Raw genomic sequence first — 20,293 nt, 5'->3', positions numbered from 1 at the left:
TTTCTATTTTTCAGATTGCTGGAAAATATCTTTAGAAACTCAGCCAAATGTTTTGCCATCACACAACATATATCTTTGTATTATTTAATGTGCTTTTGTATGTAAAAGTGATATTCACAGAAAATAACATTAAACCAGTTAATCCAGACCTCCACAATGTTAAAGAACATAAATAGCTTTTTCATTATTGAAATTAAATGATATATTTTAGCAATTAAATGCATGCCAAACATAACAAAAAAAAGCTAATGTTGCCATTCTTCAACACTTACTGCTTGATAACTCTTCATAAAAACTGGAAAACGAAGACATGGCTGCTTCCATATTTCGCCATTTGTCATGTACAGATTCTGATCGATGTGGACTAAAATAATAAGAAAATGTTAAATAAAACCTGAATATACTTACAAAAACCTTGTGTCTGTTTTAAGATAGATATTCACAATCACTATAGATATTACTATCAGTCAACCACACATTAGTTTATCCTCAAAAACAACTTGCACACTTTTGCCCTCAACTTGCTATTGAAACAGTCATATATACACAAGTCTGAGTATCATCCATATGCAGAAATTTCATGTTTAGCCAAAACTTCTTACAGTTAACTTTTACATTATTTTATACAAGCAAAGTCCTGTGAAAAGAATTTCATCAAGATACCATTTTCACCAAGTACCTGAGCTGTTTTTCTATTACATAGGATAAAAGTCTAAGAGTGACAGCTTTAATTTTTACAGGATTTCACCTTTTCACAGTTCTGAACATTCACTTAGAATATAGTTGTAATACTTGGGATTTTGATAAAGAGCTACAATTTAGGGGACATGTTTGTATACCCATTAGTATCTAGGAGAACCCTTCAGTACTTGTCTCTGACTAATGCAGGAACCTAACCCTTGAAGACAAAGAATATGGGTGGAAAGGAAAGGAAGTGGAAAACCTCCCTAAACCCTTGCACTATCTTAAACTATCTCTTTCAAATGCTTTGCTATAGTGACCCTGAATTTGTGTGTCGTTTAAAAAATATTTCACCTTTCAAATTCACTACAACCAACAAAAAGTCATAATATTTTGAAAGCTTTACAATACTAAGCAATTCTCAAAATTGTCAGCTTGAGCACTTTAAGGTACAAACACAAATCTCAAAATGCAGCAGCACAAAAATTATTTGAAGATCTGTTAGCCTTTTCCTGTTTCTGTTCCACTTTTATAACCTGACATTTTACTACAATTTCCTCTATTTTCAGAGTTGGTCAAGTTGCAAAAAAATGCAGATTCAAAAATATTTTTATGAATAATAGCTAATACTCAGTCCCAAGTTTTTCCAAAGTCATTTTTTTCATACTTTATTCTTTTTTTGGATTATGAACAGCTTTTGTGTGTGTGTGTGTTTATTGTTAAATCACTTTAAAAAGCTACTTCTTTTGTTTGTTTTTAAAACAGATTATTACTGATTTGGTAGCATGTCCAAAGAAATTTTTTGGACAATTATTTGATGTTCATTATTTTCACATCCCCAAAATTTCATCCAACCAATCAAGCAGCTAATAGTTCACATACAAACTATATCCTGAAGCTTATTGATCCAAATCATTACCTGAAAATGTATACAAGTTAAGAGTTTGTCAACCAAATGTTTTTCATTAGGGAGTGATGAACTGCCAAAGACATGGTTTACGCAGAAACATATATATGCCGACAAGGACACGTATCTGCTCAAAATGAGAATACCAGACTCATCCAAGAATACCCAAAAGTGTATGTACTGACTGAATTCATTTTCCAGTTCTGATTCTCCATATTAAAAATGTATTTTATTTAACAACAACAACAAGTCCTTTCACTCTCCTGTAATAACAAAATTATCAGATATGCCAAAGAACAGGGATTTAAACTTTATTATTTTCTTCCCCAGATGAGGGCCATAGCTAAAAATAAAATAATTCTCCCTACAGTCCAAAGAATATGTTACTGCTATAAGCAAAGTGGTCCAGCATAAAAAGAAGAAAGCTGTAATCCCAAAATTATCAAACTAGTAGCTAGACATCAGGCTATATTGACAGAAATAAACATGCAATTCTATTCTCTATTGTGAAATTAGGCAGGAATTTCCATTTCAGCTGCATACATATTAAGCAAGTATCTTGGCCACTGGATAATCTATTCAAGTGTTCTTTCTCCTGTTTTTGATTTCAAAGTTTAAAAGCTTCAATTTTCTTGTGTTTGCACTAGTGTGCTAATAGAAAGTAAACTTTCACAAGATGGAAAGAGTTGTAACTCTCAAAAGGAGATTACTGAAAAAGTAAAAGGATCCTACTAAAACGAGATTGAAATGTGTTTTTTTTTTCTTTTGTATTAGTAACTGAAGTAGTAAAAATTGTTTGTACCTCAGTAATAATTAGTAGACCAGCACTCTTACAAGCTTTACAAGCAGTCTTACTAATTCCTTCAGCAAATGCTGCAGCAAATTGGAATTCAATATGTAGTTTTTCCCTTGGGCATGCAGTAGTTTCAGCTAAATCAACTGCTCAAGCAGGTATGGCTACACGCTGTACTTTTAGAAATCAAACTATATAAAACTGTATTTGCTCAGTTTCTTTCAAACTTTTAATTAGGCAAAAGTGCATTATTTAAACAGTTCACCAAAACAAAATTCATTCCAACCCCAAAAACAAAGTGAATAATGTATAATGAATAGGGACAAGTCATATAGGAAGATGAAAAAAAAGAATTAACATAGGTTGTGATAATTTTCTCAAACCTAAATTATTTGTGAGAGGAATAGGTGAAGCAAATGCTAAATCACAAAATCATGGTAAATATATGGTCATGTTCACACTAGGCATGTTACTAGGCATTTTAAAAAAAAAAGGAAACTTCACAGGAAAAGGGCTTTTTACCCTACGTGGAAAGATAGATACATTTGCATACACATTACTGGTTTTGAGGTTATACAGAATTTATAGATACAATTAGATAGCAAATTCAGATAGCAAAACTATGCTTTTAATACTCAGACACAAAGATAACGTTATCATATTAAAGTAGATAGTGTCTTTTTTTTCCTAAGCCTACCAGGTTTGGAATCATTAAAAAAACAAACAACAAACTAACGTTTGAAGAATGAAATTCATTTCCTTGACTCTAATATGCTTCTTCTACAAAGACAGATGATTTTTTTCTTTAAATAACATCTTGTGTGTGTGACAGAAAAACAATCTTATTGTCTTTACTCACACAACTTTAATTCTCTGTTAAAGGGATGGTTCTTTACTGTAGTGGGGCATCATTTGCACATTATAGCTGTTAGGAAAACGTACAAGATTCTTTACACACTTCATCTGTTATCTCTGTTTATTAGGGGAAAAAAAGTGAATTATTACTCACATGTTTAACATTCCAAAACAGTTCTTGGAATGTAGGGGGGGGGGGAATAAGGTCTGAACAGAAAGCCATTATGAGAAAAAAAATTGTCACCAGCAGTATAGAGGAAAAGGCCCAGGTGACTCTAGAATCTCTAAGGTCTACGTTAATTCAGCAGATACAGTCTAGTTCTGATCAAATTCCCTATTAAAGAACACTATCTTTCAACACCAGAGAAAAATTGTGTCTACTTCTCAGGTTTTTTTTTGTTTGTTTTTTTTTCTCTTCCCCTGAATGTAAGAGAAAGTATTCTTTCCTTACTAGGAAGGAATATTCTTAAAAATACACAAGACTGTGCAAGTAAAGTCAGGAAAAAAAAGATTTGTGTTATCTCTGTCTGGGCTCATTGTACATGGTATTGCTGCTTAGGAACTCAATGGAAGCTTAACAGCAACCAACCACCCTCCCTCCACCCCCCAAAAAAAATAATAAAGAATTAAATGGATACAACTCAAGAGTTCTTATTCAGGTGACTCCATTAGGAGGTAACAGCCCATATGAGAGCATCACAAATGACACCAAACTGAAACTTAGCCACAAGACAGCTATAAATAAGAATACTATTCAGCTCTTAAAAAAGATGCAATCCAAACCAAACCATGTCAAAATCCTAACTAAAGCATTTCACAGTCATTGAATATAAACTGTAACATCTTATTGTAACTAAAATTTATGGCTTTTTTTTTTGTATTTTGTACAGTAAAAAAATCACTTATTTCTACAGGTGACACTTGCTTTTATGGCTTTACCTTTCCTAGAGAAAGTTTAAAATTGTATAATAATGTTTTCACAAAATGAACTATGTATTTTTTCTATACAACTTCAATAATTTTATGGGAGAGATGTTCCAAAGCCAGAATTTGTCAGGAAAAATGTATGATTTTGGTATGTTCCTAACTGAATACGTTGTCTCTACCAACAGAGTACTGTAAGACACAATGCAAGCATAACTTTTTCTTGCATAAAAAAGATTTCATGTTCAAGCTGGAATCTTGGAAGCATCCTTTAATATAAGAACTTCTGTTGAATATGTACCAGCAGGCAATGCGATAAGCAGGAAAAGTAACTGAGAACAGTATGTTTGTCCTGCAGGATGTTGCATACCTACTGAGGCATCCTGAAGGCCCAGAGCCTTGTGGAAGATGCACACAGTTCTTTGCTGCAGCAGGATCAATATTTTTTGTTCCCCTCCTTACCTCTAGGTCATAGCATCAACAACACCGAATTTCATTGTCCCTAAAATACTAAATGTGGACCAACATTGGTTTGCTGAATGACGACAGTCTCAACAGTATCCATTGGCTGACTAGTGGGCTCTATTTGGCTGGGTCAAATAATACTGAGCATACTATTTCTCTCAATGCAGAAAAAGTGTTTAATCAATAAATTTGTTTTAAGTAACGTAAGTGTTATTTGGGATGGTTCTTACAACATAACAGCTGATGAAGTATTCCTTCCCTCTAGCTGCCATTATTACTCTGTGTGTGTTACTTTAGATAACATAACTAGTAGAGATTTTTCTTGCCTCTCGTGTTTTATTTATCTGTGGAGGCAGGGGTTCTACTGTAAAGGAAGTATATTGCTTATAGGGAATGGAAGTTAAAACAGCACAAATGCGTTAATACATGTCTCCAAATGTGCTTGAAGAGACCTCATTCTCCTTAGTCTAAGATAGCGAGGAAAAGAGTTCTGTCTGGAAAGACAGGGTGTGAAGTTGGATAATTCAAATTCTTGTTCAGTTGAAAAGTTTCTTATATCAGTTTACTCATCAGCTATAAAGATACCTAACTTTCACCTGTTCTTTCATTCAAAATACATCCTATAAAAAAAAACTCTACAGAAAGAATGCAAATTCCACTGAATATATCCATATTTAAGGTATCCATATTTAAGGTAAAAATTAGTCATGTCATTCCCTCCTCCTCCCCTCCCTTTTCTTTCAAACTACTTTGAAAAAAAAAAGGCTCAAAGAAAAGGTTCTTACCTTTCAATTTCACTTGTATCTGCTGAAGGCATGTTAATTATCCTGTTGATTAAAGCTATTCTGTTAAATAAGAAAAGAACTGTTTCTGATCCCTTTGCTCCATAAGCATTATTCACTGGTCCATCCTTCTTTTCAGTTTGTCCTTCAGTTGCAGCAAGGTACTTGTTTGATAAATCAAACACTCTTTTTGAAAACAAGTTACTTAATGTGTGTTCTTCTAGCACACCACAACCAGCGCACTTCCATCCTGGCAACATCAGTGATACGTGATTTTCATTTGACACAAGTCCAAAAGAAACTGGACACTGGAGCCGCAAAATATCTAGGTGTCTTACACAAAGATTGTCTATTTCTTTATCTACACCCCAGGGTAAGAGACACGACAAAAGCAGTTTAGCTGTATCTGTGGCGATGTCCACATCAATGTTTCCTGATGACTGCATTCTAGTCTTTCTTGAACTCTTCATTTTTTTCTGTCTCTTTATGCCGCCACTTTCTTCCAAAGATCTAACTGCATTAGTATCCCCACTGACTTGGTTTGCACAAACAGCATCTACTTGCCCATCCACTGTTGATATGGAACCAGCAGTTTTATTTCTTTTTAATGTCAGTGCCCTTTTCTCAGTAGTACTTTTGGCTCTTTCTGTAGTGTCAAGGTTGTGGAATGAATTTGATGACTTTAATCCACAGAGTTGAGATGACAGCAGAAGTTCCACAAGTTTTTCCAGATCAAATAAGAGAATATGAAAGTTTGCACTGTTCCATTTTGTCTTAACTGGTAAAACAGTAAAGGGCTGTCGAATGAGGCTGTTATCCATCATCTGAAAGAAAAATATTAAACGTCCAAAGACAAATCCATAATATTTTGTAATTTTATAGATATCAGCATAGAGTTGCATATGGAATAGGCTAAATCCATTAACTTCATTAAGTTTAATTTAATCATATTTATTCACTTCTTACTTAGGAAAAAGATTTTTCTTCTACAGTTTAATATATGCAAAGGGACATATACTTAAATACTGCAATCCCAATTCCCTAAAGTCTTTTAAACTAAGAATATTCTAATAAATTTTCATTGTAGAGAAGAAATTGATTTAATTTAATTTTATTTATTTTGTCTGAGACACACTTCAGATGAGTTTGCAGGAAAAGAACTACTTTCTTTCATAGGAATCATTGTGCCTCACTACCAAGGGGCACTCCTCTGAAGTTACTGGAAGGATCATCAAATGTTAAAATCAAATTATGAGATGGTGACATCTGACATCAGAAACCTGCTCTATCTATTAAAGAAGCATCTTTTACCTTCAGGGAAACAACAGACATGAGTATAAATTCCATTTTGATTCTTTTGCCCTTTTCTTCAAGCAGTTACGGCTTGTATGCTTTTATTGTCCTGCACAAGCCTATACTCTCAGCACTGTGTTCATTCTAGCTTTTTCATCTTTACAAGCAAGCATGTACAAGCAGAAAGATAGAGAAGCAAATTTTCAGCCCAGTGATGCTTCTGCAAAGAGACATCGTAGCACCATATTCCATAGCACAGGTGATACAGGATTTTCTAGATATTTTTGTGATAGCCAGAAATATTCTGCTAATGCAAATGAAGAACTGTTTCTGTTGATCATATGAACTGAATCTGAAAAGAAACTATCAGCAAATATTAGTAAAATGAGGCGACAGCTGGATTTAATTTGAATGCAACGTTGATTAACTCATCTTTCTCAAGAGTACTTTTACCTAACTCCTTTTATATTGCTAACAAGTTTTATAAAATTAACTATTCCTAAACTGTTAATATTTTAGTTACAAATAACACAAGTGCAAATTTAACCATGTTTACAAGTAATTTGACTTCTTAGTTTTGGATAATAAAATAATTTGCTCTTCTGTTATTTAGAGAATGATGTTACCACCAGGTGAAGATAGACTCTAAATACAAAATCTTAAAGATCTCTATAGGAAGGCATAAATAAGAGATTACAATGGCTTGTTCAGGTTTTCTTTCCATCTTTCTATCCCTTTCCTTTATATGTATATATATATATATAAAATGTATATATATTATTGCTTTTCAGCATTAGGATTATTTTAATCATTAATTACAATATTTACTGGTACATAAGGAGAATCCCATGGAATGCAAACACTGGAATTCATAGGCTAGTTTTAACATTAATAGAAAGCATTCTTATGCTTTGAACATTCTTCTCTGTTCTATAATGCTTTGAACATTCTTCTCTGTTCTATACATTTATATTTGGTTGACTAGCATTTAGAAGCCTTTAGAAAAATCACCATACAAACAAAAGAAAATACTTTGACAATGTCAATCTGTTGAGGCATCTGGTGATGCTACTGGGTGCAAGGTCACAATAAATGTTTATTGGCAATATGAAAGCTTATTGACATTGATCCTAAAAACATCTACGAAGTTATCTTAGCTCTCTGCCATAGGCATTTAATTCCATTGAAAGAAGGTGGACATCTAAAGCTTCAGACATAAAACACTATTTAGAAATATGGACAAGCTATTCACTGTAACATAAGATGACAGAAAATGGAAGGAAACCCATAAAACTAAGTATGAAATGGAGAGCTGGGAATAGCATTTCATGATGGCTATTGAAAAGTAGATTAAATTATTTACATTCTGTACTGTCCTCCTGAAATTCCAGAAGTATTTTACAAAAATAAGTTTTACTATATACAGATAAGTATCAGAATTATCATTTTTAAGTGAACATATGAAGAATTTAATAACTTGGCTTCAAAAAGTGGGCTAACAGCAGTTGCAATAACAAAGCATGACCTGTCTCTGAACCACATGATCCAACTTTGAGGTCTCCCTGTTGCCAACACACAGGTCTCTGTAATAAGATACTTTTTTTTTTCCTGACAATTTTTGCTTGATGCAATTTCATATATCATGGGATCTTTCAAACCCAAATTAGCTGATCTGATAGTACTGTGTATACCCAAATATCAAGCCATTCAAGCCTTAACATTCTCCCAATGAATTTCAAATTTTCATGTCAAAAAAAAGGATTCATCTAATAATACAAAGGCTTTCTTCAATTCTGCAGGTTAAATGACCAGAGGCTTCTTTTTCTGATTTACCATTTTTAATTTTAAATTTTATTGTTGGCATGGCCTACCTTCTGATTCCACATCAGTGGTCAGGAAAGAGATGCCAATGTTCATCTACTTTCATTATTTAGCTGAGCAATTAGGAAGATTATTTATTTAAAAAAACTTCTGAAAGTTATTACAGGGAAAAAGCTTTTCATGGCTTCAGTAACTTGATCCAGATTTTAAAAGCTGATCTTTGTCCTTTTTGTCATTATCCAGGTGTATGGATCTAAAATAACTATAAATGGCTAAGGCACACCACTGCACTTCAGTTTTAAGAATTAGCTGGATGTGCTACCACTTTTTTGTGCATCAATAGGAATAAGTTTAACAAGAATTCACTCTGAAGGAGATCTATGCCAGTCAAGAAAGTAAATTTTAGTAATAGAAAAACATGTTTTTGTGAAGTCTAAAAACTGTCACTAAAAACATGTTCTCATTATCATGATATACCTAACACCCCTTTTTTTTAGTTGAAAACTGACAGGTAGGAAGCACGTTATTTTATTGTGTCTTTATACATTATCACCAAATTAATACCACCATCAGCCATTTCAGTTAAAATATTGGCTAGTTCCTAACAAAACTGATGAATTATCTCATAAAGCTTTTGAAACCATCACATCTTAATTTAAACAAATTCTGAAGTAAAATAGTGTTTGTTCCCCTCTCCACACCAAACAAAAACCCTGTTAGATGCTGAAGTTCAGTAAAGAGGTGAGATCTCCCTTGCTCAAAAACACAGCCATGTTGATGACATTCCTGCTAATAATTGGAGTTCAGAGCATTTGCTGCTTCGAGAAATCTGCATTCACTGATAATGCTCCATTTGAGGCCTTCACCTGTGAGCTTTAAAGAAGCTTGGCTACAGACCAAAGTTTATATCCAGAGACTCATCATCTCTGGTTGAACGACAGCTTTCTATATGTAGGAAAGAAAGGATTAAAGGAGGCTTTGAAAGGGCAAGCTATATGCCATGCATGGCAACTATGACCTCTCTAGGGGCCATCTAGGGAGCCATTAAAGGTATTTGAGCCAGGACAAGACACAAGCCAACTTTGCAGGATTTCTTCTGACACGGAATCCCTTCCTTCCCATAACTTCAAAGACTGCTCTTTTACTTCCCTCTTTTTCTCTTTACAAATCTTTACAAAACCACCTTAGCAGCCCAGAAAACATTTTCCCTTGTCTATGAGTAGTGGGAGGTAGGGGGCTACCTTTACCATAGCCCACAAATAGATCAGTGTTATCTTTAACATATTTAAGACATACATACTATGTAAAATTTTAATGGGAAGTACAATTCAAGTGTTATTTTATCTAGCTGCCTTCTCATCTCTAAAAGCATTTTTCCACTGGGATACAACTTAATCTAGGAACAATATTCCATGTAAAATACACACTGCCATTAGCTGGCAGGGATTCCTGTATTTTTTCAGCTCCTCATGTATACCTACTATTTCTGCACTCCAGCTTTCTTTACCAGATGCACTCTTGTTGGCTTTGTGCTAAAAATAGATTTGACAAGAATGGTCTTGACATTAATTTTACATAAAAGAAACAAAGTGGCAAGATCATGTGGTAGACTCTAGAAGGAAAACCAGACTCAAAATATACTTAGAGAACACTGTACTGAGAAGAAATAGGTCAGTTCTCAGTGTGGGTAGTATCAACTTCTACACAAAAACGTGTCCAAAACCATTAAAAGGGATTCTTACAGACTTTTGGTTTCCTTTATCCATTGTACTCTTTTTTTTTTTTATCCCAAAGAATAATAATAAGCCACAAAAGCGCCTGCAATATGAATTATGGTATATAAAGCATAAATGTGAGCCACTCTGCCAATTCCAATCAGTGAGGGTTTTTTTTGTTTGTTTGTTTTAAATTATGCACATTCAGGGGGGTTAAAATTCTGCTCCTTTAAGCTTTCTCTTGTGAGAGTATATTTTGGTCCATTAAAACAGATCAGTTCTCTCCTGATTCCACTCCAAAAAAAAAAAAACGCTCTAGAAAATGTTAGGCTGAAATGAAGAACTTATTCTTAGGATAAATTTTAGTTAGATTTTTTTTTGGGGGGGTGGGGGTGGCAGTGAGCATCACTGAAGTATTGAGAAAGCAGACTAAAATTCTTAAACTGTGCTATGGGTGAATTTGAGGCCCAGGGAAGGGGGTGGTAGCAGCTGGGGAGGGGATTTTCTCTTAGTGTCCTGAGTTTTTTTTTTTTTTTAAGCAGACAAACTTCACTGTTTTGACAATCATTAAAATAATCTTAATAGACCACTTAATCAAAGACCCAATAAAACACAGCATTTAAGTCCATAATAAAAGTTTGTAAGCATGACTTTCACTTTTAAAGAGTAAATAATCCATTATTAAATATACTTACTAAAAATAAATCTAGTTTATCAGTTAAATACCAGCATCCTTATGTGTATGCTTATGTGTATTCAATGAAGACAATCTGTGAGAAAAGTACACGCACTTCACCATTTCACAAATATTAAGCAAAAAAATGTAGTTTTAAAAACCACTCTTATGGTCTAAATTGCTTTAGATAATTTCTGAAATAGCACAAAAGTTTGAGACTATGGATGTATTTCAATGAAATTAACACTTCTTTTCCTGTAATCTGACCTTTAGTTACACTACAAAAACAACAGAAATTTTAAATAACTTTCACGTTTCATTTACTTCCGTTTACTGTTCATTACCTCTGTGGCAATCAATAACATTGACAATAAGTAGGATTATTATTTTATAAACTAATATGTGACAAAACTCAGCTACCAAAAAGAAAAGGAAGGTGGGGCAGTAGAATTTGCCAACTAAAATTTTTTTGCAGGTGAAGAATTTTCTGCATCTTGATCATACCAGTTACTGGGATATCAACAGAAGTTCAGAACTCCTAACTTTTCTTGGAATCACGTCCCATCATTGGTCTGCCTCTAGGCTCATAAAAAAATAAGCACGTCTCACAGCTGTTTGTAAAAATCTGTCTGTTACTCCTACCCTATGTTTTAAATTTTTGGTTCATGGATCTGGAAGAACTGTTTTGACTGAAGGATGGCTACCACGTCCAGTTGTCTTAAATAACTGCTTGTATTGCCAGTGACAGCTCTATTCTGTTCTCCATGATACTTTTGTCCTTGATGGTGGGTAGCAAGTCTTTGTTGTTGTTTTGCTTGTTTTTTAAATATGAATATGGAATACCTTAGTAAGTGGATTTACCTGACTAGACATTCTTTTTAACCTTTTAAATGAAAATAGTAACATTACATAATATATGTAAGAAACAATTATGTTTCAGGGACATATTTGCAGGTGCAATCTAACAGTTTTGCAAAATAGGAAATTTGTAATTGTCTCAAAAATACAAATACATAAACAATGCACAAAATGGCTGGCACAGTGTAAATTAAAGCATTAAAATCATTTCTAAATCCTCTGAGCCCTGGGCTGCTGGAGATGATAGTCGATAGTAGTAAAAAAATTGCCTCCTTGAAATGTGCTTGGTGGACAGCAGCTTGATGATTGGCAGCACAAATAGAAGACAAACAAGAAAGCCTTCAATCTGCAGCTGATGCACAGGAAGAACATGGGGAGCTGAGTTTACAATAGAGAAAACATTACCAAGCTAATGGCACAGGCAATCATTTGACCACCATGCATCTCTGATAGCAGCAGGGCATCCATTTCCAGTTAAGTGTTAGAGTACCTTTTTGCTTTCTCTGACCACTGCAGGGGTAAAACAACCTAGTGCGTGAAACCCACTGACTGGTAATAAATTACTATATTGGATACTTTTTGTTTTCTTTCAGCAATGACTTTACTGTGTATTCCTGCTATCATTACCAATTAAAGTGGAGATTGCTTTAGCAAGCTATATCTAACTGTATATCAGTCCCTATGCTCCAATTGCTTTAGCAAGTATCACAAGGTCAAGAGGCTCCTTTGACCTTTATCAGCTAAGTCTCTCTGACCACTCACTATTTGAAGCAATCTCAGCTGAACAGATGGACACTTTCGCAGATTCTATAAAGCTTAGAATATAAAGATAAATGAAATTGTGTTTGGGGTGTCAAACTGGTTTATGAACATAAAATATTGCTACCAAGTTCCACAAAAGTCTCAGATTCCAAAGAGCACATCTTAAATCTGCACTACAAATACAACACCTCTTTATTGACTAGAAAAATATATTTTTCAGATTCAACTTCTACAGATAAAACTACAAGCTTGGTACAACTTAACTTACTAGTTATGACAAAGTTACTTCGAATTTTGAAAGCTTAATTTAATTATTTTATTCATTTAAAGGGCAAGAAGAAAATTTAATCCAGCCTTTTACCATAACAGTCAGAATTAGTGTAGTACAAAGCGCACGTTCAAACAGATCATAAAATGGAAAAATACTAGAATAGTTAGATACTACAGAGCATTCAGATAGAGCTTGGACCTTAATTCTAAATTTCCCTGAACTTAAATATTTGAAAAACTTACTCTTGAAATTACTGCACCAAAATTTCAGTCACACAGCATCAGAAGAGAAAGCATCAAATTCCATGGAGATGCTTGAAGAACTGGTAATAGATATAAATGTGGTCTTGCCATATTTATGCATTTGTAATTGAAAAATAATCTATTGATCATCAATAATATTGAATAGGTTTTTTTGTTTGAGCTAAATCAGATCAGCAAACCTGCATTGTTAAGTTCATAACTTTACGCAATGAGCGTTACACAGTCTTAACAAGATTTACTGTTGAAAATTTCCTAAGTTGTATGAAAGTATGGCATATTCTTCTTCTTCTGAAAACCTGTCTCAGTTTTCAGAAAAATAAATCCAAGAGGTAAAGTTTTTATCTGAATCTTTTGGCAAGACATCATGGATGTTTTATAGGAATACTGGCTTAAAACATTTTCTAGTTCTTTATTCTATCACCATCCTAATTGAATCAACTATTCAAAATAGTCTTACTCACAGTAAGCCCTCTGTCATTTGCAAATACGCAGCTATCTCATTTCATTCTCTTGCTCTGCTGAAATGAACAATCTAGGTTATGGGCAAAGATGCATTTGGTTAAAAAACAGTTACAGACTATAGGTATACGATTGAAATAGATCTTAAGTACACATGGTCTTTAAAATTTGCACAGGGCTAAAGGATTCAAGTCATCAGTTGCACTTTCATCTCTACATAGTAGACTAAATGTGTGTTCTAACCCAATACAACTCCTACAGACAATCCATCCACGCTCCCACGTCTATCCTGCCTATTTCTTAAGGATCACTTGATTTTAGGGAGCATGTCAACAATTTATCACTAAAAGTATCTATAGCCTCCCAAAGCAGGCAAAGACAGGTCAGGCCTACCCTCCCCAAAGCAATGCTGATGTTATGCATAGGGCGAGCATCATACAGAGTCAACATTACTATGATGAGTTCATTCTTATCACTTAACTTCAGACAGTTCAGTTAGTAATAGTCATAGGAGAGATAGTATTCTCTTGAGGTGGACATTCAGCACTTTTTCTCATGTTCATTTACCCTTTTTAATACCTTTAACAACGTCTCTCCTATGTAACATTTGTATTATAGAAAAAATCCAAATGAACTGGAGATCCATTTGCCTCAAAATAAAATCTGTCTACATAGACAGTCTCTGCACCATGAAAAGCTTAGATAGAAGGGAAGTATAAGGTGTTTTTAAATGAAGTCTTATTAATTTATATACTAAATATTTGTATGTTATGTCTACTTCTTAACATATTAACTTATCTTGAATGTAGAAGTAAATTCCCTAACCAAAAATGATTAAACTTTAGAAACACGCAGAGCTCAGAGATGCGCGACAGCCAAAACGTTTTTTTAGCCTTACCCAGCACTTAGAAAATCTGTAAAATGGAAAATCTGTCATTTTTCCTAGATCAGCTGGACAAACAATGCCACAGTAATCCACAAAGTACAGAGTTGACTCATGGATCTGGGAATTATTATACTGAACAATTTACTGGAAGAATGAACATCCAAATATCTGTGAGAATAATGCTGGGAAGAGATACTGCCAACGTGACCACAGAAGAAGGCTAACAGCATGGGAATATAACTTTGTTCCAAGAAGGACTGACGTATATAAAAAAAATTAAGTTACTAACACATGGCTGTTTGGTGACTCCAGCTGAAATAATGCATTTGCCCTGGGCTGCTCTGATTGTGCATTCCCCATATGGGATTGTAAGAAACCCATCCATATAATTTAAAAGTACATAGAAAGTACTAGATTGAATTCTAAGAAAGTGACTTTCTCCTAAACAAGCAAACAGGAAATTATGGGATTAAATCCTTAGATACTATAACGTAGTCTAGCCTAGAAAATGCCATCCTTAAAAACTCATGAATCTGCAGGCTGGACTTTCTTCAGTTCGTATATCATTAATGGCATTTTCTAGGATATGTCAGAACAGCAGCAATATCTCTGTACCCATAGCTTTCATGCCATCCTTTCTTTGAGAGTTATTTAATCTTACAAAAGGCAGTAGCACTGCATAGGTTTCCAAGAGGACAGTATTTGCAAAAAAATGTTGAGACATATCTGGTTGGCTAATTCATCTCTCAGAATTAATTGCAAGAGCCAAACCTGACCAGCAGACCAAATTCAGGTGTGAGTAGGAAACGTAAGAACATGTAGGAAAAACACATCAGAAGAAGGAAATGTAAGCACTGGTGTTGTTTTGTTGTTGTTTTTTTGCTTTGTTGTTGATAATGTTTTTTAATTGATCTGCAGTTCAGTACTTTATTTCTGTTTTATTTAACAGAAGCAAGAGATTTAATGTTTTTAGAAGAATGCTGGCAGATAAGTCTTTCTTTTGCAAAGTAAATTTGGGTGTTGGTTTCAGAAGAAACAATTTTGCAAGCGCTGCATGTCCTAGTTCCATAATTTCATTTAAGCTGCCAATGTATTTCTGACAAAGCTACCACTCTGTTTTGAATGGGTGTAGGGACACACCTCAGCACAGATCTGAACGCCTGTTGGTACTTTTCTTCACTAAAATAACACTAATCAAACTATACTTAAAAAGCCAGGAATCTAATGTTTAAAACAGAAAATATTTGTTGCCACAAATGCAAAGACTCCACCATTCCTGTCATGAATTGTGAATAATCCTCAAGAACTCTATTGTGCAATGTCAAAACATAAAGGTTACAAAGATGATTTAATTTGCTATAATTTCAGAATTATAAGGTAAAGCACTTACAAGGAAAAACTAGGCCAATCTACAGATGAAGTTACATCTTAGGGGCTTCTAAAGGGATATTTCTAGAGATAAAGGTAAAATAAAAGATTTAAAACTGTATAGGACTTTACATACAGAACTAAAAGAAACAATCATCAATGGAGAATAATATAGGGAACAGCACTTCAATAGGGTAGAAACTGAAAACATGACATAAACCCCACCCCAAAAAAAAAAATTTGCTACGGTTTCCAAGGGATAGAGAAGGGAATTATAGCATGGCAACTGAGGTACATGGAAAGATGAGAAGGATGAAGACAGCAATGGCTAGCTTAGCTTCAGTAAATGGTCCTTCAGTGTGAAATACTTTACAAGAACTACGGATATTGAACTGTTTCTAGTAGGACCTTATAGAACTTCTGTAGCTTTAACACAGGGTCCAATTAGTTTTCTAGACAAAGAAAACGAACATATTAAGTCAGCCACCTTCAGTATAATACCAGAGAAAATACAGAGAAGTATATAAGTACTGTGACTTTTTTGAAACAAAACTTTAAAGATTATTCACAGATTTTAGTCAACCTGTGTTGCTTACTATCCACATTTGTAAGAGTAAAATAAGTTACAATATCACGATGGCAGCCTTTCGTTTCTTTTCGAGGTAATCAATGGAGAAAACACTAAAATCAACAAATTCTTGATTTGGTTGATGAATTCAGAAAACTTCAGTAACTTTCAGCAAAGCCAGCATGGGGTCCAAGCTATCAACCTCTCTCAGGATCATGATGCCCTTTGACTGTCACCTATTTAATGTCATAACTCCAAAGTGACTCCTTCACTGTAGTTATGTTGCCACATTGGTCCCTTGACAAAATACATAATTGTGTCTTTCTCAAGAAATGTGGTACTGAAGTACGTTGCATCTGGGTTATGGGAAATCTATATATAAATCTTTGTTTCTTTTCTCATTTTACTACTACATTTAAATAATATACTACTAAATACAGTTTCAGAACACCAATCCCTATACAAAAAAAGAAATACATTGGCAGAATGATAAAAAGGTTACCAACTTTAAAGAGAAACATTCTTTCCATTTGGATTTGGCCTTAGTAGTCCGTTTCTTACAAATGATCAAAATTTGTAACTGTATAGTACCGCTCTAAATATCACAAAACAAAATAAATAAAAGGACTCTAATGTACCGTGCTTTATGGTACCACTTCTGATTTCATATTTGAAAAGTATTGTTTGGTATTTGTGCTTTGAACTCATTTCCATTATTCTATCAGTTTCCCCATTGGTAAGATTTAATTTGTAGTTATTTTCCAGTTTTCCAATAACAATTTTCAATTGCATCCATTATCTTACAAAAAGAAATTTCTGCTGTTGTCCCACAGTCTACTTATTTGCATTTTGCTTCTGTACAATATTACAACACAAAGTAGGGTTTTTATTACTTCTGTACATTTTATTGTGTATTTCTTCCGTTTTAAGCAATTATAAAAAAATATGAACTTGACTTTCCTACAGAGGAAATACCTCTGTTTCAGAGGCATCATACATATATTTTGATAAGAGTAAAATATGTATGCTATTAAGTGAATAAGGAGTTCTTTAGTACAAATATTAGGTAAAATGTTTTAAATGCATTTTAAGAGTGCCATAGTATCTGTTAATTAACTACTCCAGTTATACTTAATTCTAATAATTACATAAATCAAATTACTTTTTACAGATCTTGTACACTTCAATATTTTGACTTTCTGCACCATTCTTTAACACTGTGTTATAGGTCAGTGCTCAAAGATCAACATTTAAAGAAATAGTCAAGTGAAATATATAAAACAATAAAAATTCCCATAAATGCTCATATGTAGATAAATATATTTTATCCCCTCATCATCTTGCTCATCTTACCTACACAGATATGAAGAGAACATTAAAAATTTCTCTTTCCTAGTCTAGCTCTTTAGTAGTATAATTCAAAAAACCAAGGACCAACACTGATCATTTAGTTTAGCAATTACAAATTTTAGAAGCTCTTCTTCCTCCAACATCTTTATCTAGAGGAAGCTCTAATCACATTAAAAGTGCACTAAAAATATAAAAGCGTGGTAAACACAGATTTACATCTAAATTATTTAAACTGAAAACCTGGGAAATTTTCTAATATAAAATATTTGTGAAACATCGAGGAAACAATTCCCAAACATCTAGCTTGTACATCAATTAAATCTTCATATCACGTATCGAAGTATTAATATATGTATGCATATTTAAAAAACAGCTTTTTACACAGCTTTGATATCAAATATAGGTATGATGAGAGCTAGTTCCATACAAACACCATGAGCACACAATCTAGTATGTAGTCTATTGTAATTAAGACCAGTGATTCAATACCTATTGCTACTGGCCAGGTATCATAGCAACCTTGTGTCACTGAATACTGCTGGAAAACTGTTCAGCACCAGCAAGACTATGCTTCAGGAAAATCTACAATGGCACTACAGATTGTCAACATCTGTGGGGGTTGTTACAGGAAGAACAACAAAGAAATCTGCTTTTTTTAAAACAAAAAACAACAACACGATAGCACAGAAGCAGTACAAAAAAGGAAAAGAGATACAGAGGAAGGAAAGACTGTCATTAGTTACATAACTTATGCACCCACATCCTAATACTCATCCACATAAGCTGGAGTTGAAATAACGCTGTGTTACCACATTGCTTACATACATCCACAAAATACTTTCTGATTATTATTCTTTTTAAACACATGCATCATTTATCGCTAATATTAATCTGAAAACAAAGCAGACACTTAAAAATATTTAAACCTCCACAAATGAACTCTATGTGGTCTTGTGTAAATCTGGGAAAAAAATGGGGGGGGGGGGAGAAAAAAGAAAAAACAGGTTACTACGAACAAGAACCCAATATTGATTTTTCTGCGGTGCAGTAAAGCATCTCCATTCTATTTGGCTGCTGTCAAAGCCACTCTTTAACAGCTGGAGTCAAATTGCACTATTTACAGCAAGAGCCCTTGTCAAGTGGACCATAAGTATTCTAACAATACACTATTCAAATGGCACTTTGCCACACAAATTGCCGACTTGATGAATACCCTATGTCAATGACTAAGGCCAATATAAAAGTTTCATTTTTATGAGAGGTTTTACATTCACATATTAAGTAAAGCTTTCTTGAAGAACTATTAAACTATATATTTCAGGTCTTTTGACATGGAAAATAATTAAAATCTGTTTAAATACATCAAGGGTATTTGACAACATTAATATGGATCTTGTGTTAACTGCATTTGTCACACTCATCTGTTATTGGTACTCCCACTGGCACGTGCAGCACAATAACAGAATTAAAATGGTCAAAACACCATGAAATCAAAGCATTCTGCTTTTGTATCTGTGATTTACATGATGACAAATGTTTTGAAAGAAAGCCTTTGAAGCTGGAATGCTATGTGAGAATATTTTTCTTCTTAGTATGAAGAAAGACCATTGTCTTGCAGTCTTGCAGATGTTATTTTGTCTTAAATGTAACATTTAATGACAAAACAATGTAATAAAAAATACTGAATCTTGCTTGTGATCTTCATGTTGATCATTGTACAAAATAAGATTTGCTTACAAGTGTAATATTGACAAGGACAGAAGAGCCTCCTCACTTTTTCCGTTTCATAAGTCTTCTGAAACTGAATTCTTAAACAGGCTAAAGTTGATTTATATACACACACAAAATCAGAGTCTTATCAATAATTTAACACATTAACTTTCTATTACACAATTTGCTGAAGAAGCAAATTAATAATGAAATAGTGATTGTTTATATGCGTTTTGATAAAGACTTTTGAGAACCTGCAATTTTCATGATAGTTTGATCTGTGTCATCATTATATACCTAATAATACCGCATGAAGTGTTGAACCCACTGATATCCACAGAACTTCCACTAGTTTCATGGAAAGTGGATTTCAGGAAATTATTTAAAGATGCTAAGCCACAATGTTCCAAAAGAGTCAACACAAAACATTTGGAAGAAAAAGATGAAAAAAATCCAGAATAAGAAATAAGAAAAGTGGTGGAACTCATAAGAAGCCTTTATTTGAACTTCATAAAAAAAAGTGTCGGGTATAAAAAGCCACAGGGTGGCATGCTCCCTTTGTGCAGACCACATCGGGTTTCTGGAAAACCATTAAGTGGAACTCCATTGTCATTATCTTCCCAGGTTTGGCTACACCCTATACATTTAGTTTCCAGTGTCTCCCACAGGAATCTACAGAGTCTTCTCTAATGGGGACAGAAGTGGGGAGAAATGCTGGATGCAATGGATAGCAGATTTTAGTTGAATGAAGAGCAGTTTTCCTAAGTACAGACCTCCATTTGTTAAGGAACTAGACTAACATAACATGACTACAAAGACAAAAAATGAGAAGGTGAAAGAAAAAAAGGTATTTTGACAGTCATAGGAAAGTCCAAGAGCCATCAAT

At 33.8% G+C, this 20,293-nt stretch overlaps 1 protein-coding gene across 12 annotated transcripts in view; it reads right to left on the bottom strand.

Annotated features, from left to right (window-relative positions):
• WDR72 (WD repeat domain 72) overlaps positions 1-20,293 on the bottom strand; it is a 122,699-nt gene that overhangs the window by 60,163 nt on the left and 42,243 nt on the right. For all 12 annotated transcript variants that reach the window (XM_083850463.1, XM_083850469.1, XM_083850468.1 and 9 more), the window contains 2 exons: positions 5,411-6,231; positions 273-364 (listed from right to left, as the gene is read on the bottom strand). In XM_083850463.1, coding sequence (XP_083706589.1) covers positions 273-364; positions 5,411-6,231 — 913 coding nt within the window. The remainder of the gene's footprint in view (positions 1-272; positions 365-5,410; positions 6,232-20,293) is intronic.

Source organism: Anser anser, assembly GCF_964211835.1.
Source record: "Anser anser genome assembly, chromosome: 10".
Classification (NCBI taxonomy): Eukaryota; Metazoa; Chordata; class Aves; order Anseriformes; family Anatidae; genus Anser; species Anser anser.
The sequence above is the reverse complement of the archived record's forward strand: the minus strand, read 5'-3'. Positions and strand labels throughout refer to the sequence as shown.